The following is a 15,279-nucleotide window of genomic DNA, read 5'->3' on the forward strand; positions in this document are numbered from 1 at the left end:
TCACTGCATAATACAAGTGGCACTGATTTTGTTTTTTTATTTCTTTTTAGGGCCAAATCCTCCTACCAATCTTAAAGTCACAAAATGGAACACCACCTGCGCCATTTTGGAATGGATGAAACCAGCCAACGCAGAAAATGCTTTAAATGAATTTCAAGTAAACTATACAAATGTATACTGGAATGACCTGAAAAATTTTACAACACATGACACTTCAGTCACATTAAGTTCCCTTTATTCAGGAGCAATTTATACAGTTTATGTGAGGACTAAAGCACAGGATGAATACAGCGATCCAATCAGCATTAACTTCACAACTGGTAAGAATCATTCATTTGGAATTTCAAACTTTTAAATGGGGGCGGCACGGTGGCGCAGTGGTACTGCCTGCGTGGAGTTTGCATGTTCTCCCCATGTCTGGGTTTCCTCCCGCGGTCCAAAGACACGCAGGTAAGGTGCATTGGCGATCCTGAATTGTCCCTAGTGTGTGAGTGCTTGGTGTGTGAGTGTGTGTCCTGCGGTGGGTTGGCGCCCTTCTCAGGGATTTGTTCCTGCCTTGCACCCTGTGCTGGCTGGGATTGGCTCCAGCAGACCCCCGTGACCCTGTAATTAGGATATAGAAGGTTGGACAACCGATGGATGGAACTTTTAAATGGGGATTACCTTCTCACCCATGCATAGTCATGGGATCAAATTCATGTGGAATTTTCTTATTCTACGTGTACCTCAATGTGTTGTCTTCAAGTATTCTGCTTTCCTCTGACATCCTAAAGACAAAGCAGGCTGGACTGAGTGAACATGTACAGTTTATGTCCATGAGCGTGCCCTGAGGTGGACTGACATATCATCTGGGTTTAGAAATGAACCACAGCATTTGATTTTTTTCCGTTTTTGCTACAGTCTTTCCACATGTCATCTTGTTATTTATCTATTCATTTTGTAAAATGAAATGTACAGAACAAAAGCTACCAACCAAGCAAAAGAGCAAACCAAGTGATATCAGCACACATGTGACACTCGAAACTTCAGCTAAACCTGAATGTGGCCTTCAAAGTATTGCAATGCTTGTGCCCTTGGGATAACCGTCACAAGACGTGGAAATGGGAGTCTGTGGGTCCACCATCTCTTTCCAAATCTTTGAATGAGGAAGCCGAACGATTCTCCAGGTTTATGTTTGGAAGGTACTCTCCGTAGAGATTTGGAGCTGTGCTTGGTTTGTTACGGCTGTGGCCAAGGAATAGAAATTACATACAGTGGACTCAGAAAGTATCCTGACCCCTTCACTTTCTGCACACCTTAATGTGTTGTAGATTTAATGTTAAATGGATAAATTGGCCATTTTTGATCATCAGTCATCACTCAATAACCCATAATGACAAATTGAAAACATGTTTTCAGAAATGTTTGCAAATTCTTCAAAGTCAAAAACTGGCTTTTGAGCCGTGCTTACCTCCATGAAGGCCATTCATTCACTTTAGTGTTCATTCTGAAATGCATTTTGGGCATACAGCTGGCTTTCTGCATTTCTGTTAAGTCTGCTCTCTTATGTGCCACAGAATACCTAGTAAAATGGTGAAAAAAACTCCACTTTACCTGATGGTGACATTGACCAAAGTGGCGTATCTACAGTGGACTCAGAAAGTGTCCAGACCCCTTGACTTAGTGCACACTTTACTGTGTTGTAGATTTAACTTTAAATAGATAAATGTGCCATTTTTGCCCCTCAATCTACACTCAATAACCCATAATGACAATGTGAAAATGTGTTTTCAGAAAGGGATACAAATTAATGAAAAAACAAACACCTGTAGGTCCCCAGACCTTTGATTCAGTACCCTGTAGAAGCTCCTTAAGCAGCAGTTCCGGGTTTGAATTTTCTTGAGTAAGACTCTAAAAGCTTTGCACACCTGGATTTGTACAGTTTATCCCATTTTTCCTGGTCATTGCTTTCTTAGCATTTCTCAATGCACTGGTGTCAAATGACAATCTGAGTTTGTCTAATGTGGTTGGCAGGATTGACCTGGCCAAGCCAAAAAACCTCAAACCATTCCTCAGAAAAAAGAAAGTGGTCATAGTATCATTTATTAAGGGATGGGCACACATGAGCACACCACTTTCTTGTTTGTTTAGCTCACAGGTTAATCTCAATTTCTCTTTACTTGGTCGATGAGCCCCTTAGTGAGGACATGTGGCTTCGCCTGGGAAGCATTACCTTATTTGAAGGGTGTGTTATAGACCACCCAATACAGAAAGTAATTTCAATGCACATCTATTTAGTAATATTAAAAAGGCAAGTTTACAGGGGGATATTATGGTCAAGGCGGACTTTAATTACCCGTATATTAACCCCATTAATATTTGTGTAAACATTTCACGTCTAACTTGAGTTTACATGAGTTTAAACACAACACACACATTTCAAAGACACACAGCTGACCCTGACTGTTAAGGCTAAACTCGACACAGAGACTATAGAGGTATGCCTGAGTGTGAGCCCTGGGTGTTGCCAAGACAGGCATCTTCCCTTGAGAGCCTGATAAGGTAATTGCGTTCCCAAAATCAGTTCATAAACTTTCAAGGCACTGCATCTTTTCTGCAGAAGAAAACTAATAATACAACGTTTAGTTAAAACCACTGAGTATCATTTGTTAATGGAATATTCCACACAAATATTATATTTTTTTATATGTTACTCCATGTAATTTGTAGTGATGGACAAGAAAAAAATGTAATCTGATGTTTTCATGCAGAATGGAGATCACAAAGTTACTGATAAAGTATGGGCCTATGGTGGCCAGTGCTGGACAACAGCAAACCCAATCAAAAAGTCCATGCAAAAATCTCATGTTACTCATGCCGCATAATCCACATGTCAAGTTGTCCAGTTGTATGCTTACAATGTCCAAAACAAATGTATTTTCTATATAAAATATTGTTAAATACTGCGGTGGGTTGGCACCCTGCCCAGGATTGGTTCCTGCCTTGTGCCCTGTGTTGGCTGGGATTGGCTCCAGCAGACCCCCGTGACCCTGTATTCGGATTCAGCGGGTTAGAAAATGGATGGATGGATGGATGGATATTGTTAAATAAGCCACTTCTGGTAAACAATCTCACGAATGTACAGTAAGAGGACAGCACTCAGATACGTCTAATCATAAAAGACTGGCTCATTCATTGCTCAGGTGTCCAGTCCATGTAAACTGTAAATTTATATTACAGTATTACAGCATCCACAACGTTAAAGTTGATACATTCTGTTGCTTGCAAGAAAAGAACATACTGGGTTCAGGACCCCATTAATCTGCAACTTACAAGGATGGTGACAGTTAAACTGCTCAAAGAATTAAAGGAACACTTTGAAAACACATCGGATCTCAAAGGGAAAAAAAATCCTGCTGGATATCTATACTGATATCGACTGGGTAATGTGTTAGGAATGAAAGGATGCCACATTATTTAATGGAAATGAAAATTATTAACCTACAGAGGGCTTAATTCAAAGACACCCTGAAATTGCAGCAACTCCAAATCGTATTCAGTAGTTTGTATGGCCCCCCACGTGCTTGTTTGCATGCCTGACAACATAGGTGGCGGGGGGGGGGTCTAGTGGTGGTGTGCTCCTAATGAGATGACGGATGGTGTCCTGGGGGATTTCCTCCCACATCTGGACCAGGGCATCACTGCGCTCCTGGACAGTCTGAGGTGCAACCTGGCGGCGTCAGATGGACCAAACCATAATGTCCCAGAGATGTTCTATTGGATTAAGGACAGGCGAATATTTGGGCCAGTCAATGGTATCAATTCCTTCATCCTCCAGGAACTGCCTGTATACTCTTGCCACATGAGGCCGGGTATTGTCGTGCACCAGGAGGACTCCCTGCACCAGCATATGTCTGACAATTGTTTTTAGTAGTATATATATATATATATATATATATATATATATATATATATATATATATATATATATATATATATATATATATATCACTTATGAGATTGTACCTTAATGTAGTGTGCCATTGTAACATTCCTTTCAGTTAATAAATTTAAAAAAGCTGTTGACATAATAAAGCTATTGTACTAATCATACCCTGCATATCTTTTCCATACTGTATATATATTAAACTTGCTTTAAAATGCAGCTTTCACCCACAGTGTACATTGTAGTTTAATCATTTATACATACTGTGCATATCCAGGTTGAGGAGAAGTTGTTGGAGCAGTACCTTCATCATCCAGCTCTTCAGTGGGGAATGCGGGTGATTGTACGTCTGGTGTGGCAAACTGCAGGAGTCATTCTTCTTGTAGATGGCTTTTGCCTTCCAGTAGGTCCTTTACCTTTAAACAGGGGTGTTGAACTCCAATCATGGAAGGCCACAGTGGCTGCAGGCTTTCATTGTAACCCTTTTCTTCATTACTGACCAGTTTCTGTGGGTGATTAACTTCTTTTGCCTTATTTTTAATTGACTTGCTATTTAAGGCACAGACCCCTTTTGTTTCTTCTTTCCTTAATTAGCAGTCAAACAACAATGAGACACAAAGTGAGCCAGCACATGACCAGCTAAACTGTGTGCTTCATACAATATCTGAAAATAAAGAAAGGCAAAGGTCTCAGTAATGTAGATCTTCTCAAATCCATAAAACATTTTGATGAGAAAATAAACCATTTTTAAAATAACTGCTATGGCAGAATTTGAGCACCAGCAAGCCTTTGAGCCCAACAACAGGTTTAATTAACAATGATAATTGTCTTCTTATTAAAAAATAGGTTGGAATTAGCTGATCTGTTGGCTCACTTCACATCTTATTTTTGTTTGACTACCATTTATGGAAATAAAAATTAATTCAGATTATGGAGTCTTTAAAAACATGTCAATTAAAACGAAGGGAATCGAAGTCAATTAACAGCAGAAATTGGTCCCTGATGAAGAAAGTGGCAGGAAATAAAACCAGCAGCCACTGAGGCTCACCGGGATTGGAGTTGGACACGCCGGCCATTATAAATACCCACACATTTTTTCATATTCAGAGAGCTTTTCATGAAACTTGCCAGGTATGGGTAACTGCCATCTGAGTTTTTGGTATATAAGGACTCTGCTCTTCTGACACCCGAATAGTATATTTATTTATTTCATCTGTCTATACACAGTGGACCTGCTCTAATCACGCATGGTGTCTGCCTGAAAGTGATGGGTCAGGCCTGCTTTAATCAACCAAGATCTTTACCTGAAGGAAATGTCCTTACTTCAGCTGCATGTATGCAAACACAGGATCACAAATGAAAATTATCAAATAGTTATTTTTCAGTTCTGGTTGCACTGACAAATTTCTAGCATTCAGTCTTCAAACAGATAATTATCTGCAGTAAATCACGTTCACTAATACCAATTTATCCACAAATACTTGAGGAGAACGTACAAATTCCATGAAGACCTTTACCAAGTCAGCAGTCACACCTGAGCTCCTGGTGGGGTGAGGTAGGAATGCCAGCTTTGCACCTCCGCTTCACCCTACACACTAAACTATAATGTGATGAAAAGTAAATGTATATGGACATCATCCGTTTAGTTGTCACTTGGTTGCATGCTACGTGCCTCCTAAGCCTCTCTGTCATTGGTGTCACTAGGTGACCGAAGCACATGTATGCACAATGACAAAGTCTGTACAAAATAACACAATCGTAATTGCAAAAGAGCACAACTGCTATAATGGCACGATATTTTTGTGAAATAACACAATTTCTTTTATGAGTTCAGAGTGTAAGTTTCTCTAATATGATGTCTTTTTGGTTTGAAGATTTATTTGATTTATGAACAGTCATTAAAGTAAAATTCTTCAGCCCTTGAATGTACACTTGCTCTCTTAATTCAGACTGCACTCTGAAAAATCACGTAACACCATGAAGAAACTGCTGGAGAACTTTGTCCTCTCTGTCCATCCATGCATGTGTCAGCAGCACAGCGTGGTTTGACACAGTTATAAACTGTTTATGATGGTGTAGGCTTGATGCAGAACTATAAATCAGCCTTCAGATTTGTGAAAGGAAGACTGTGGACTGGACTGAGGCAATCTTTACTAACAAAATGTTCTTTTGCATCCCACAGAAATGAATGAAAAAGTTGTCATATTTGCTCTTCGTTGTACTTCCAGTACACTAAACGGATGTGACGGAAAGGATGCCATAAATGCAGCTAACTCTTCGGTAAGAAATCACATTCATCTAAATAGAGCTGAATTCTCTGAGAATCGCTAGTGCTAAAATTTGGAATCTCTCAGCCTGCTTATTTCTGCTTTCTGTGTGTTCACTGGTCTACAACTTGGTTTGTTCTTTAACGCTAGTTCACTGTGCATTTATGTGTGACAATGTCTCCTGGACTGGCTCCAGCCAGAATAACAAATGCCATAAGAATTGTCAAATATATTGTGACCATGGTGGGGTAATGAAGCATCATGAATAAAAGTCGATTAGATTTTCCACCCCAGACTTAAGGGATGCTTTAATTAAAGTGAATTCAAAGCAAATAAACAGTCAGTGCTGGACTCTACACATATATTAAATGGACAGATTTGTCTTCAAGTTTTCATCAATGTTTAGTGCGGCCTGTGCCACGGTCTAAATATTAAAGTCCCCAGGTAGCCTGTCCAAAGTATGTGAAGCAAGTCTGATGGCATTTTTCTAGCTCCTTGTTCTAGCTGCTTGGGTAAGCCCTTATGATATCAGATTTAATTGATCAGGTTGTCTAACTGTCCTTCTCAAAGACATCTCCTGTTAGGGTGTATACAAACCCACCTTTCACAGATATACTATACATGTTTTGTAATTCAATTGATCAATGTGTAATATTGCTATTTTGCTTGAGGGGTCTACATGCAGGGCATGTCATCAACCTTCTTGAGCTTGTGATGGTCTGGGACAGCTCCACTCTCCCTGGCTTCTCGAACCTGGAACTGTCGATAGTCAGAAACTGAAATGAGCCGGGCAAATGAGGATGCACACAGTTAGCAAGGGGTTGGTGCAAAGTGCTTCAAGTGCTTTTAATAAAATCAAAGAAAGCAAACAGTGTTCTAAAGTGCAGCGCATACAAATCATCAATAAATAAATAATCCAATACAAAGCAAATGATCAAGCCCTGAGTTAAAAACCAAATAAATAACCCATGTATAAAACCAATATAAAACACAATCATATCGTCCGAGATCTTTCTCCCATTCTTTACTTCCTCTGTCTCCGCAGATCACTTATAGCTTGCTCAGCTGGCAGAGACACCAGCAGCCACAATCCTCCTTGCCGACCCCCGTCTTCTTGGCTGCCTCTGTCGGCGTCTGCCAGACTGCTCAGAGTCAGCTGTACTCTCACCTTCCTTCTCACAGACTCACCATTCCTCGATCCCTAAGGAGGACTCCACCACCATCCAAACTGCTCCGTATATAAATCAGTGGTGACGAGTTTCAACCTTTGCTCTTCTGTGCTGTCGCTCTCTCCTCAGGTACTGTACCTGATACTGCGCTCACTCATGGTCTTCCATTCTTTTGCTCTGATTCTGTTTTTGATCTGATTTTGATTCCCTCCTTCTACTGTGCAGGCTCCTCTTATATTGCCTGATTGGGTGTAGTTGCTGTCCTACACGTACTCCATGGTGTGAATGAGGCACCTGACTGTCCCGCTCATATCAGCCAAGCATCCCAATCAATCCCGGATTGGCGCTGCATGCACACACATGCACTCGCAGCCCTTTGGAGCCTGCACACTCTGAGACCCGATTATTTAATTAAAACCGTGCTTCACCTCATTCCCCTTATCACAGGGCGTTGTTATAAAAAACATTCTGTGACATTCACAAAACGGATTAATGTCTTCATAGTGTGTGAATCCCCTTGTGGTTCTTTTTATTATTTTTTATAAAAAGGCTTGTAATTGTCTCCCCTAAATTAAGGGTGAAGCTAATCTCTTCCACAGTATAAACAGAATGCTTCATGCCCTTCATAGAGATATTTAAGAGGTTGGTCATAAACTAAGTTTCTCCTGTTTGTTTAAACTAATCCTGTGTCACGTGATTGGACGTGTTTGCCCTTTGGCCTCAAGAGTGAGGTAAATATGAAATCGAAAAGCATGAGTCAAAGCCAGGAAACCTAATGATCACGTGGTGAAACAAACCAAAACCCAAAGTCAAAGGATTCCCAATCAAAAGGTCTGTTAAAAATGTCAGACAATTAAGCACTAGTATAAGGATTTTGTTTTCAGATCCAGAAATTTGGGAGACTAATAACATGTGGTGCCGTTTTTTAAAAGCATTGCATTAATGACGTCATGCCATGCGGCAGGGCAATAGAGACCTGTGTCTCAGCAACAGTATGCATATTTTACGAAAAATTACACTGAGACACAATGATAAAGTAAAATAAGTTTTAACAACAAAAGAAATTTGTAGCAATTGTGTTGTCTGGCAATAAAAGTTCAATTTTATCTTCAAAAATAAAACTGAGAAACAAATTGAAAAAGTACTTTGAAAGTACCACTTGAAAACCTAAAGAAAATGTAAAAAGTCCAAAATAACAATTCTTACAGCTCAAGAAAAATGTAATCAAACCAGCATACACTGTCATGAGTGAAGCGATTCCCCACTGACTTTGCCCTCCCGTCTGAGATGGTTCTGTCTGCTTTCATTCACCTCCTACAAAAACAGAAGAAAGTTTGAAGCAGCTGGAATTCCGTGTTTTTTCTCTCTTAATTTTCCCAATGCTCCTCACTTGATCCTCAAGGTAAGGCACAGTAAACTGTAAAAATATAAAAACAAATAACTTTTATTACACACAAATACAAAGGAAGCATAAGTGCAAGTGGGGCATATCATATCCAACAGATGGGAACATAGTAACACTGGACAACACGTGTTTTTCTTTTCAAATATTTTGCTTCTTGAAATTTTGTTTTGGTGAGTATGATGAAGAGCTTCAAACTAAACAAAAAATGTAATTTCAGATTGATGGTATCGCATAGAAATTTGGAGAAAAATGAAATTATCTTTAAATAAAATTAGTGTGTTTAATCACTTAATGATGTTGACGCATGTTTTACTTTGGATTTTTATTTGATAGATAGATAGATAGATAGATAGATAGATAGATAGATAGATAGATAGATAGATAGATAGATAGATAGATAGATAGATAGATACTTTATTAATCCCAAGGGGAAATTCACATAATCCAGCAGCAGTATACTGATACAAAAAAACAATATTAAATTAAATAGTAATAAAAATGCATGTAAAAGTAGACAATAACTTTAAATAATGTTAGCATTTACTCCCCCGGGTGGAATTGAAGAGTCGCATAGTGTAGGGGAGAAACGATCTCCTCAGTCTGTCAGTGGAACAGGACAGTGACAAACATCTGTCACTGAAGCTACTCCTCTGCCTGGAGATGACACAGTTAAGTGGATGCAGTGGATTCTTCATGATTGACAGGAGTTTGCTTAGTGCCCATCGCTCTGCTACAGATGTTAAACTGTTCAAACTTTACTCCTACAATAGAGCCTGCCTTCTTAACAAGTTTGTCCAGGTGTGAGGCGTCCCTCTTCTTTATGGTGCCTCCCCAGCACACCACCGCGTAGAAGAGGGCACTCGCCACAACCGTCTGGTAGAACATCTGCAGCATCTTATTGCAGATGTTGAAGGATGACAACCTTCTCAGAAAGTATAGTCGGCTCTAACCTTTCTTACCTAGAGAATCAGTATTGGCAGTCCAGTCCAATTTGTCATCCAGCTGCACTCCCAGGTATTTATAGGTCTGTACCCTCTGCACACAGTCACCTCTGATGATCACGGGGTTCATGAGGGGCCTGGGCCTCCTAAAATCCACCACCAGTTCCTTGGTCTTACTGGTGTTCAGGTGTAAGTGGTTTGAGTCGTACCATTTAGCAAAGTCTTTGATTAGCTTCCTGTACTCCTCCTCCTGCCCACTCCTGATGCAGCCCACAATAGCAGTGTCATCAGCGAACTTTTGCACATGGCAGGAATACGAGTCATATTGGAAGTCTGATGTATATAGATTGAACAGGACTGGAGAATGTCTAGTCCCCTGCGGCGCCCCTGTATTGCTGAACAGAATGTCAGACCTGCAGTTCCCAAGACGCACATATTGAGGTCAGTCTGTAAAATAGTCCACGATCCATGCCACCAGGTGTGAGTCTACTCCCATCTCAGTCAGCTTGTCTCTAAGGAGCAGAGGCTGGATGGTGTTGAAGGTGCTAGAGAAGTCCAAAAACATAATTCTTACAGCACCACTGCCTCTGTCCAAGTGGTAGAGGGATCGGTGTAGCATATAGATGATGGCATCCTCCGCTCCCACCTTCTCCTGGTATGCGAACCTTATCTGATACTTCTCTTTTCATGTGTCTCATAAGAGTCAACCATAGAAGGATTGCACTTGTATTGATTTTGTTTTTTCATTGTTGCCATGCCCTGCTGAAATCTTTTACAATATTTGTCACTGATTGCACCAAGATTAGCATGGAAGGACTCCAAGTGTAAATGCAGAGAATGAACCTTTGGTGACATGTTGCCAAAGTTAGACAGTCTGCCTTAAATGTCTAAATGTTAGTGTGCTGCTGAGATGGTTGTCCTACTAACATGTTCTCCCATTTCAGTACAGGACTTCTGAAACTCTTTTAGAGTGACCATTGAGTTCTTGGTCACCTCCCTGACAAAAGACCTTCTTGGAACAGTCCTGGTGGTTCCAAACTTCTTCCATTTTACAACTGTTGAGGCCACTGTGCTCCCGGGAACACTGTAAGCTTTAAAAATGGTTTTATCCAATTGCCCCGATCTATGGCCTCACCAAAATTTGATCCCACAGGTCTACAGAAGTGCAGAAAGTAAAGAAGCCTGAATGCTTTCTGAATCCACTGTGAAATGGTGGGGTCTATGAGAAAAATCCAATTCTACAATGGTGCAACGATGATAAAAATAATTAAATCCCAGAAACAACTCATAGCATGATAAAAATATAGCTGGGCTCTGGAGAAAGCACATAACTGAGCACCTCGATTAGACTCGAGGGAAGAACACATTTTGGGACCTCTGATAAGCAGGACCTTACTAGTCCCAACTGGAGCCTGTCCACAGCTCGTTACCGTCATGGAGGAGTATTCTGGATTCCTTCCAATTCACCACCGTCAGAGTCTCTTCTCTGGGGTCCTCTTAGTATTCTATTTCTGGACGCTTTTAGCTGAAACTGGGCTTAACGTCTTCTGACGAGTCACAGCAGCTTTGTAATGGTGCATTTCATTTTTCCACTTGAGTTCTTCTGTCTTTGTATGCCCCCCATCAGCTTTGTGCTCCTTTTGGATCCTCCTGGGCTGTCCATAGTTTTGTTTTCTCTGCAATTGCTTGAATTGTTATGCACTTCATTAATTGGTACTTAAGAAGTACAGTGGTGCTTGAAAGTTTGTGAACCCTTTAGAATTTTCTATATTTCTGCATAAATATGACCTAAAACATCATCAGATTTTCACTCAAGTCCTAAAAGTAGATAAAGAAAAACCAGTTAAACAAATGAGACAAAATATTATACTTGGTCATTTATTTATTAAGGAAAATGATCGAATATTACATATTTGTGAGTGGCAAAAGTATGTGAACCTTTGCTTTCAGTATCTGGTGTGACCCCCTTTGCAGTAATAACTGCGACTAAACGCTTCCGGTAACTTTTGATCATTCCTGCACACCGGCTTGGAGGAATTTTAGCCCATTCCTCCGTACAGAACAGCTTCAGCTCTTGGATGTCGGTGGGTTTCTTCACATTAACTGCTCGCTTCAGGTCCTTCCACAACATTTCGATTGGATTAAGGTCAGGACTTTGACTTGGCCATTCCAAAACATTAATTTTATTCTTCTTTAACCATTCTTTGGAAGAACGACTTGTGTGCTTAGGGTCGTTGTCTTGCTGCATGACCCACCTTCTCTTGAGATTCAGTTCATGGACAGATGTCCTGACATGTTCCTTTAGAATTCTCTGATATAATTCAGAATTCATTGTTCCATCATTGAAGGCAAACCGTCCTGGCCCAGATGCAACAAAACAGGCCCAAACCATGATACTACCACCACCATGTTTCACAGATGGGATAAGGTTCTTATGCTGGAATGCAGTGTTTTCCTTTCTCCAAACATAACGCTTTTCATTTAAACCAAAAAGTTCTATTTTTGTCTCATCTGTCCACACAACATTCTTCCAATAGCTTTCAGGTTTGTCCACGTGATCTTTAGCAAACTGTAGACGAGCAGCAATTTTTTTTTTGGAGAGCAGTGGCTTACTTCTTGCAACCCTGCCATGCACACCATTGTTGTTCAGTGTTCTCCTGGTGGTGGACTCATGAACATGAACGTTAGCCAATGTGAGAGAGGCCTTCAGTTGCTTAGAAGTTACCCAGGGGTCCTTTGTGACCTCGCCGACTATTACACGCCTTGCTCTTGGAGTGATCTTTGTTGGTCGACCACTCCTGGGGAGGGTAACAATGGTCTTGAATTTCCTCCATTTGTACACAATCTGTCTGACTGTGGATTGGTGGAGTCCAAACTCTTTCGAGATGGTTTTGTAACCTTTTCCAGCCTGATGAGCATCAACAACTCCGAAGGTCCTCCGAAATCTCCTTTGTTCGTGCCATGATACACTTCCACAAACATGTGTTGTGAAGAGCAGACTTTGATAGATCCTGTTCTTTAAATAACACAGGGTGCCCACTCACACCTGATTGTCATCCCATTGATTGAAAACACCGGACTCGAATTTTACCTTCAAACTAACTGATAATCCTAGAGGTTCACATACTTTTGCCACTCACAAATATTCAATCATTTTCCTCAATAAATAAATGACCAAGTATAATATTTTTATCTATTTTGTTTAACTGGTTTCTCTTTATCTACTTTTAGGACTTGAGTGAAAATCTGATGATGTTTTAGGTCATATTTATGCAGAAATATAGAAAATTCTAAAGGGTTCACAAACTTTCAATCACAACTGTACATTGCATGGCTTACTTTACAGCTTCCTCCCTGATTTTATCCACACAATCATGACTTGTTAAATAAATAAGAGAAATGTATAAACAGCTGACTGGGCTTTTTCTTTGTCTTTTACAGCTGCAGTCTCACTTTGAACGCCAGTTACCAGGACTGAATTTTACCTTGAGTTCTTTCAATTGATAAATGAAGATATCTTAAGGAGTAAACAGAAGAAACTACAAGCTTTACTGTGAACTTTACCAATAATGTGGGTTATTATTATGTCAGATGCTTTGTCATTCTAAAGGATGTCTCAGTTGCAGCTCTGTTTGTATCTTTAATGGAAACCTTTTTAATTTTCTGCTTCTATTTCAGGACTTAGTTTGCAGATTTAGAATGCTGGCACAGAATAATATGTGAGTTTTTTAAAATGTGTCATAACTGTGTGTATATTTCAAGTTTTTTTTTTGGAAGTGAAATGTAGAAGGTGTGCTGGGATAGGTTTAAGAAATGTACTAACAGAATTACTTTTTTTTATGCTTCCATTTTTGCTCTGCTGTTCTTGCTTGCTCCTTCTGAACCTGTCAAACCCAAATTGTCCAACTTCATATGCAAGGAACCCTTCACAACCTCCGGCTCTCGCCACCGCTGTCTCCATCGGCATCTGCCATGACACTCTGAGCCGTCTTCGACATTCATAAATTCGGCTAGGATGATCCACCCCTGGAGCGCCAATCACTTGCCCCTCCATGGGGCTCCCAACCGCTCTGCCTCTTCTCCCTCACGCCAGCGCAGACACCTGATACCTCGTTCTCACTCACTGTTCTTTTTTCTCCTCTTGTTCTGATCCTTTATTCCCTCCTATTTCTGCTGTGCAGGCTGCTTTTATACGGCTGACTGAGAGCAAGTGTGATACGCTTCGACCTCTGAGGTGTGAATGAGGAACCTCACTGATCCGCTCACATTCGCATGTAAGTGCGCGATCAGCCAAGCACCCCAATCAGTCCTGGAGTGATGTGTGCTGAACAATACAACAAAATTTAAAACAGCTTTCCCAGAGATGCATTCATCACTCCCACACATAACCCTTATACATACTCAGTTAAAAAACTGATTGGATTTGCAAAATAATGTAAACAAAATTAAAGTGCATAAAATATTTAAAGTGCATTTGAGTAATTGCACACAGGTTCTCACATGAAAACAAGTCCAAGGCTATTGAAAGTGAAAGTATGGGCAATGGGATAGAAGGCCGAGAGTGAAGTTCTTGGACAGCTGAGGGGTAAAAGCTGTTCTTCAGTCCCAGAGGGTAGCAATGTGAAGACGTGGAGTAATGTCGCAGATAATTCTGCAGGCCTTGTTGTAGAAGCGTGACCTGTAGATGTCTTTTACATGGAGGAGAGAGAGTCCAATTATTTTTTGTGCTGTGTCGACCACCCTCTGGAGGGCTGCCCTGTCTGCCTTTGAACAGTTTCCAAACTATGCTAGGATGGAGTAGGTCAGTAAGCCCTCTATTGAGCAGTGATGTGGTTTTTCCTCAGTATCCTGAGGAAGTTCAATCTTTGCTGGGCCTTATTCACTGCAGCAGTGGTGTTTATACTCCATTTTAGGTTACTGCTGATGTGGATCCCTAGAAACTTAAAACTGGCACCTGCTCCACCTCTTGGTCTCCTATCCTGAGTAGCAGGATAAAAACCACACTTGGCCACTGTCGGAGATGGCTGGGGGGGCGACCCATCTGGGACGCCCAGGAGGACCGGAGGAGGGCTTATGTCTTCTCCACGGCGACCGCCCTGGTACTTTTGAGGGCCACGGGTACAGAGCTTTGAAGCTCAACCCAGTAGAGGCCTATGGTCACTGCCAGGGGGCGCCCCTATGCCTTGGGAGCCCTGGACCTCAGCACTTCCACCACAACCAGAAGTGCTGGGGGGAATATGAGCAGGGACACCCAGAGTGCTTCCGGGAATGCAGCCGGCACTTCCGCCACACTGGGACGTGTCGGTGGAAACACCTGGAGCACATCTGGGGGAGTATAAAAGGAGCTGCCTCCCTTCATACAGTGACTTGAATCGGGTGGAAGAGGACGAGGTCTCTGGAGGAGGCAAGGAGGCGGCCTGAAGAGAAAGTGAGACATTTTGATGTTGGCCAGGACTTTGGGGGACTTTTGGGGTTTGTGCACTTATTGTAATTATAATTATGTAAAATAAACGTGTTGCGGGTGAACCTACGATGTCCACCTGTCTGTGTCCAGACCTCACATCATACGCCA

General features: G+C 41.2%; 1 protein-coding gene across 1 annotated transcript in view; it reads left to right on the forward strand.

Moving 5' to 3' along the window:
- Nucleotides 1-14,879, forward strand: part of LOC120525040 (fibronectin-like) — an 84,044-nt gene extending 69,165 nt beyond the window's left edge. The window contains exons 8-10 of the mRNA XM_039746990.1: nucleotides 51-320; nucleotides 6,108-6,205; nucleotides 13,149-14,879. Of these exons, the coding sequence (XP_039602924.1) occupies nucleotides 51-320; nucleotides 6,108-6,205; nucleotides 13,149-13,211 (431 nt within the window). The 3' untranslated portion in view covers nucleotides 13,212-14,879. The remainder of the gene's footprint in view (nucleotides 1-50; nucleotides 321-6,107; nucleotides 6,206-13,148) is intronic.
- Nucleotides 14,880-15,279: the final 400 nt, after the last annotated feature.

The sequence above is a fragment of the Polypterus senegalus genome, chromosome 3 (genome assembly GCF_016835505.1).
Source record: "Polypterus senegalus isolate Bchr_013 chromosome 3, ASM1683550v1, whole genome shotgun sequence".
NCBI lineage: Eukaryota > Metazoa > Chordata > Cladistia > Polypteriformes > Polypteridae > Polypterus > Polypterus senegalus.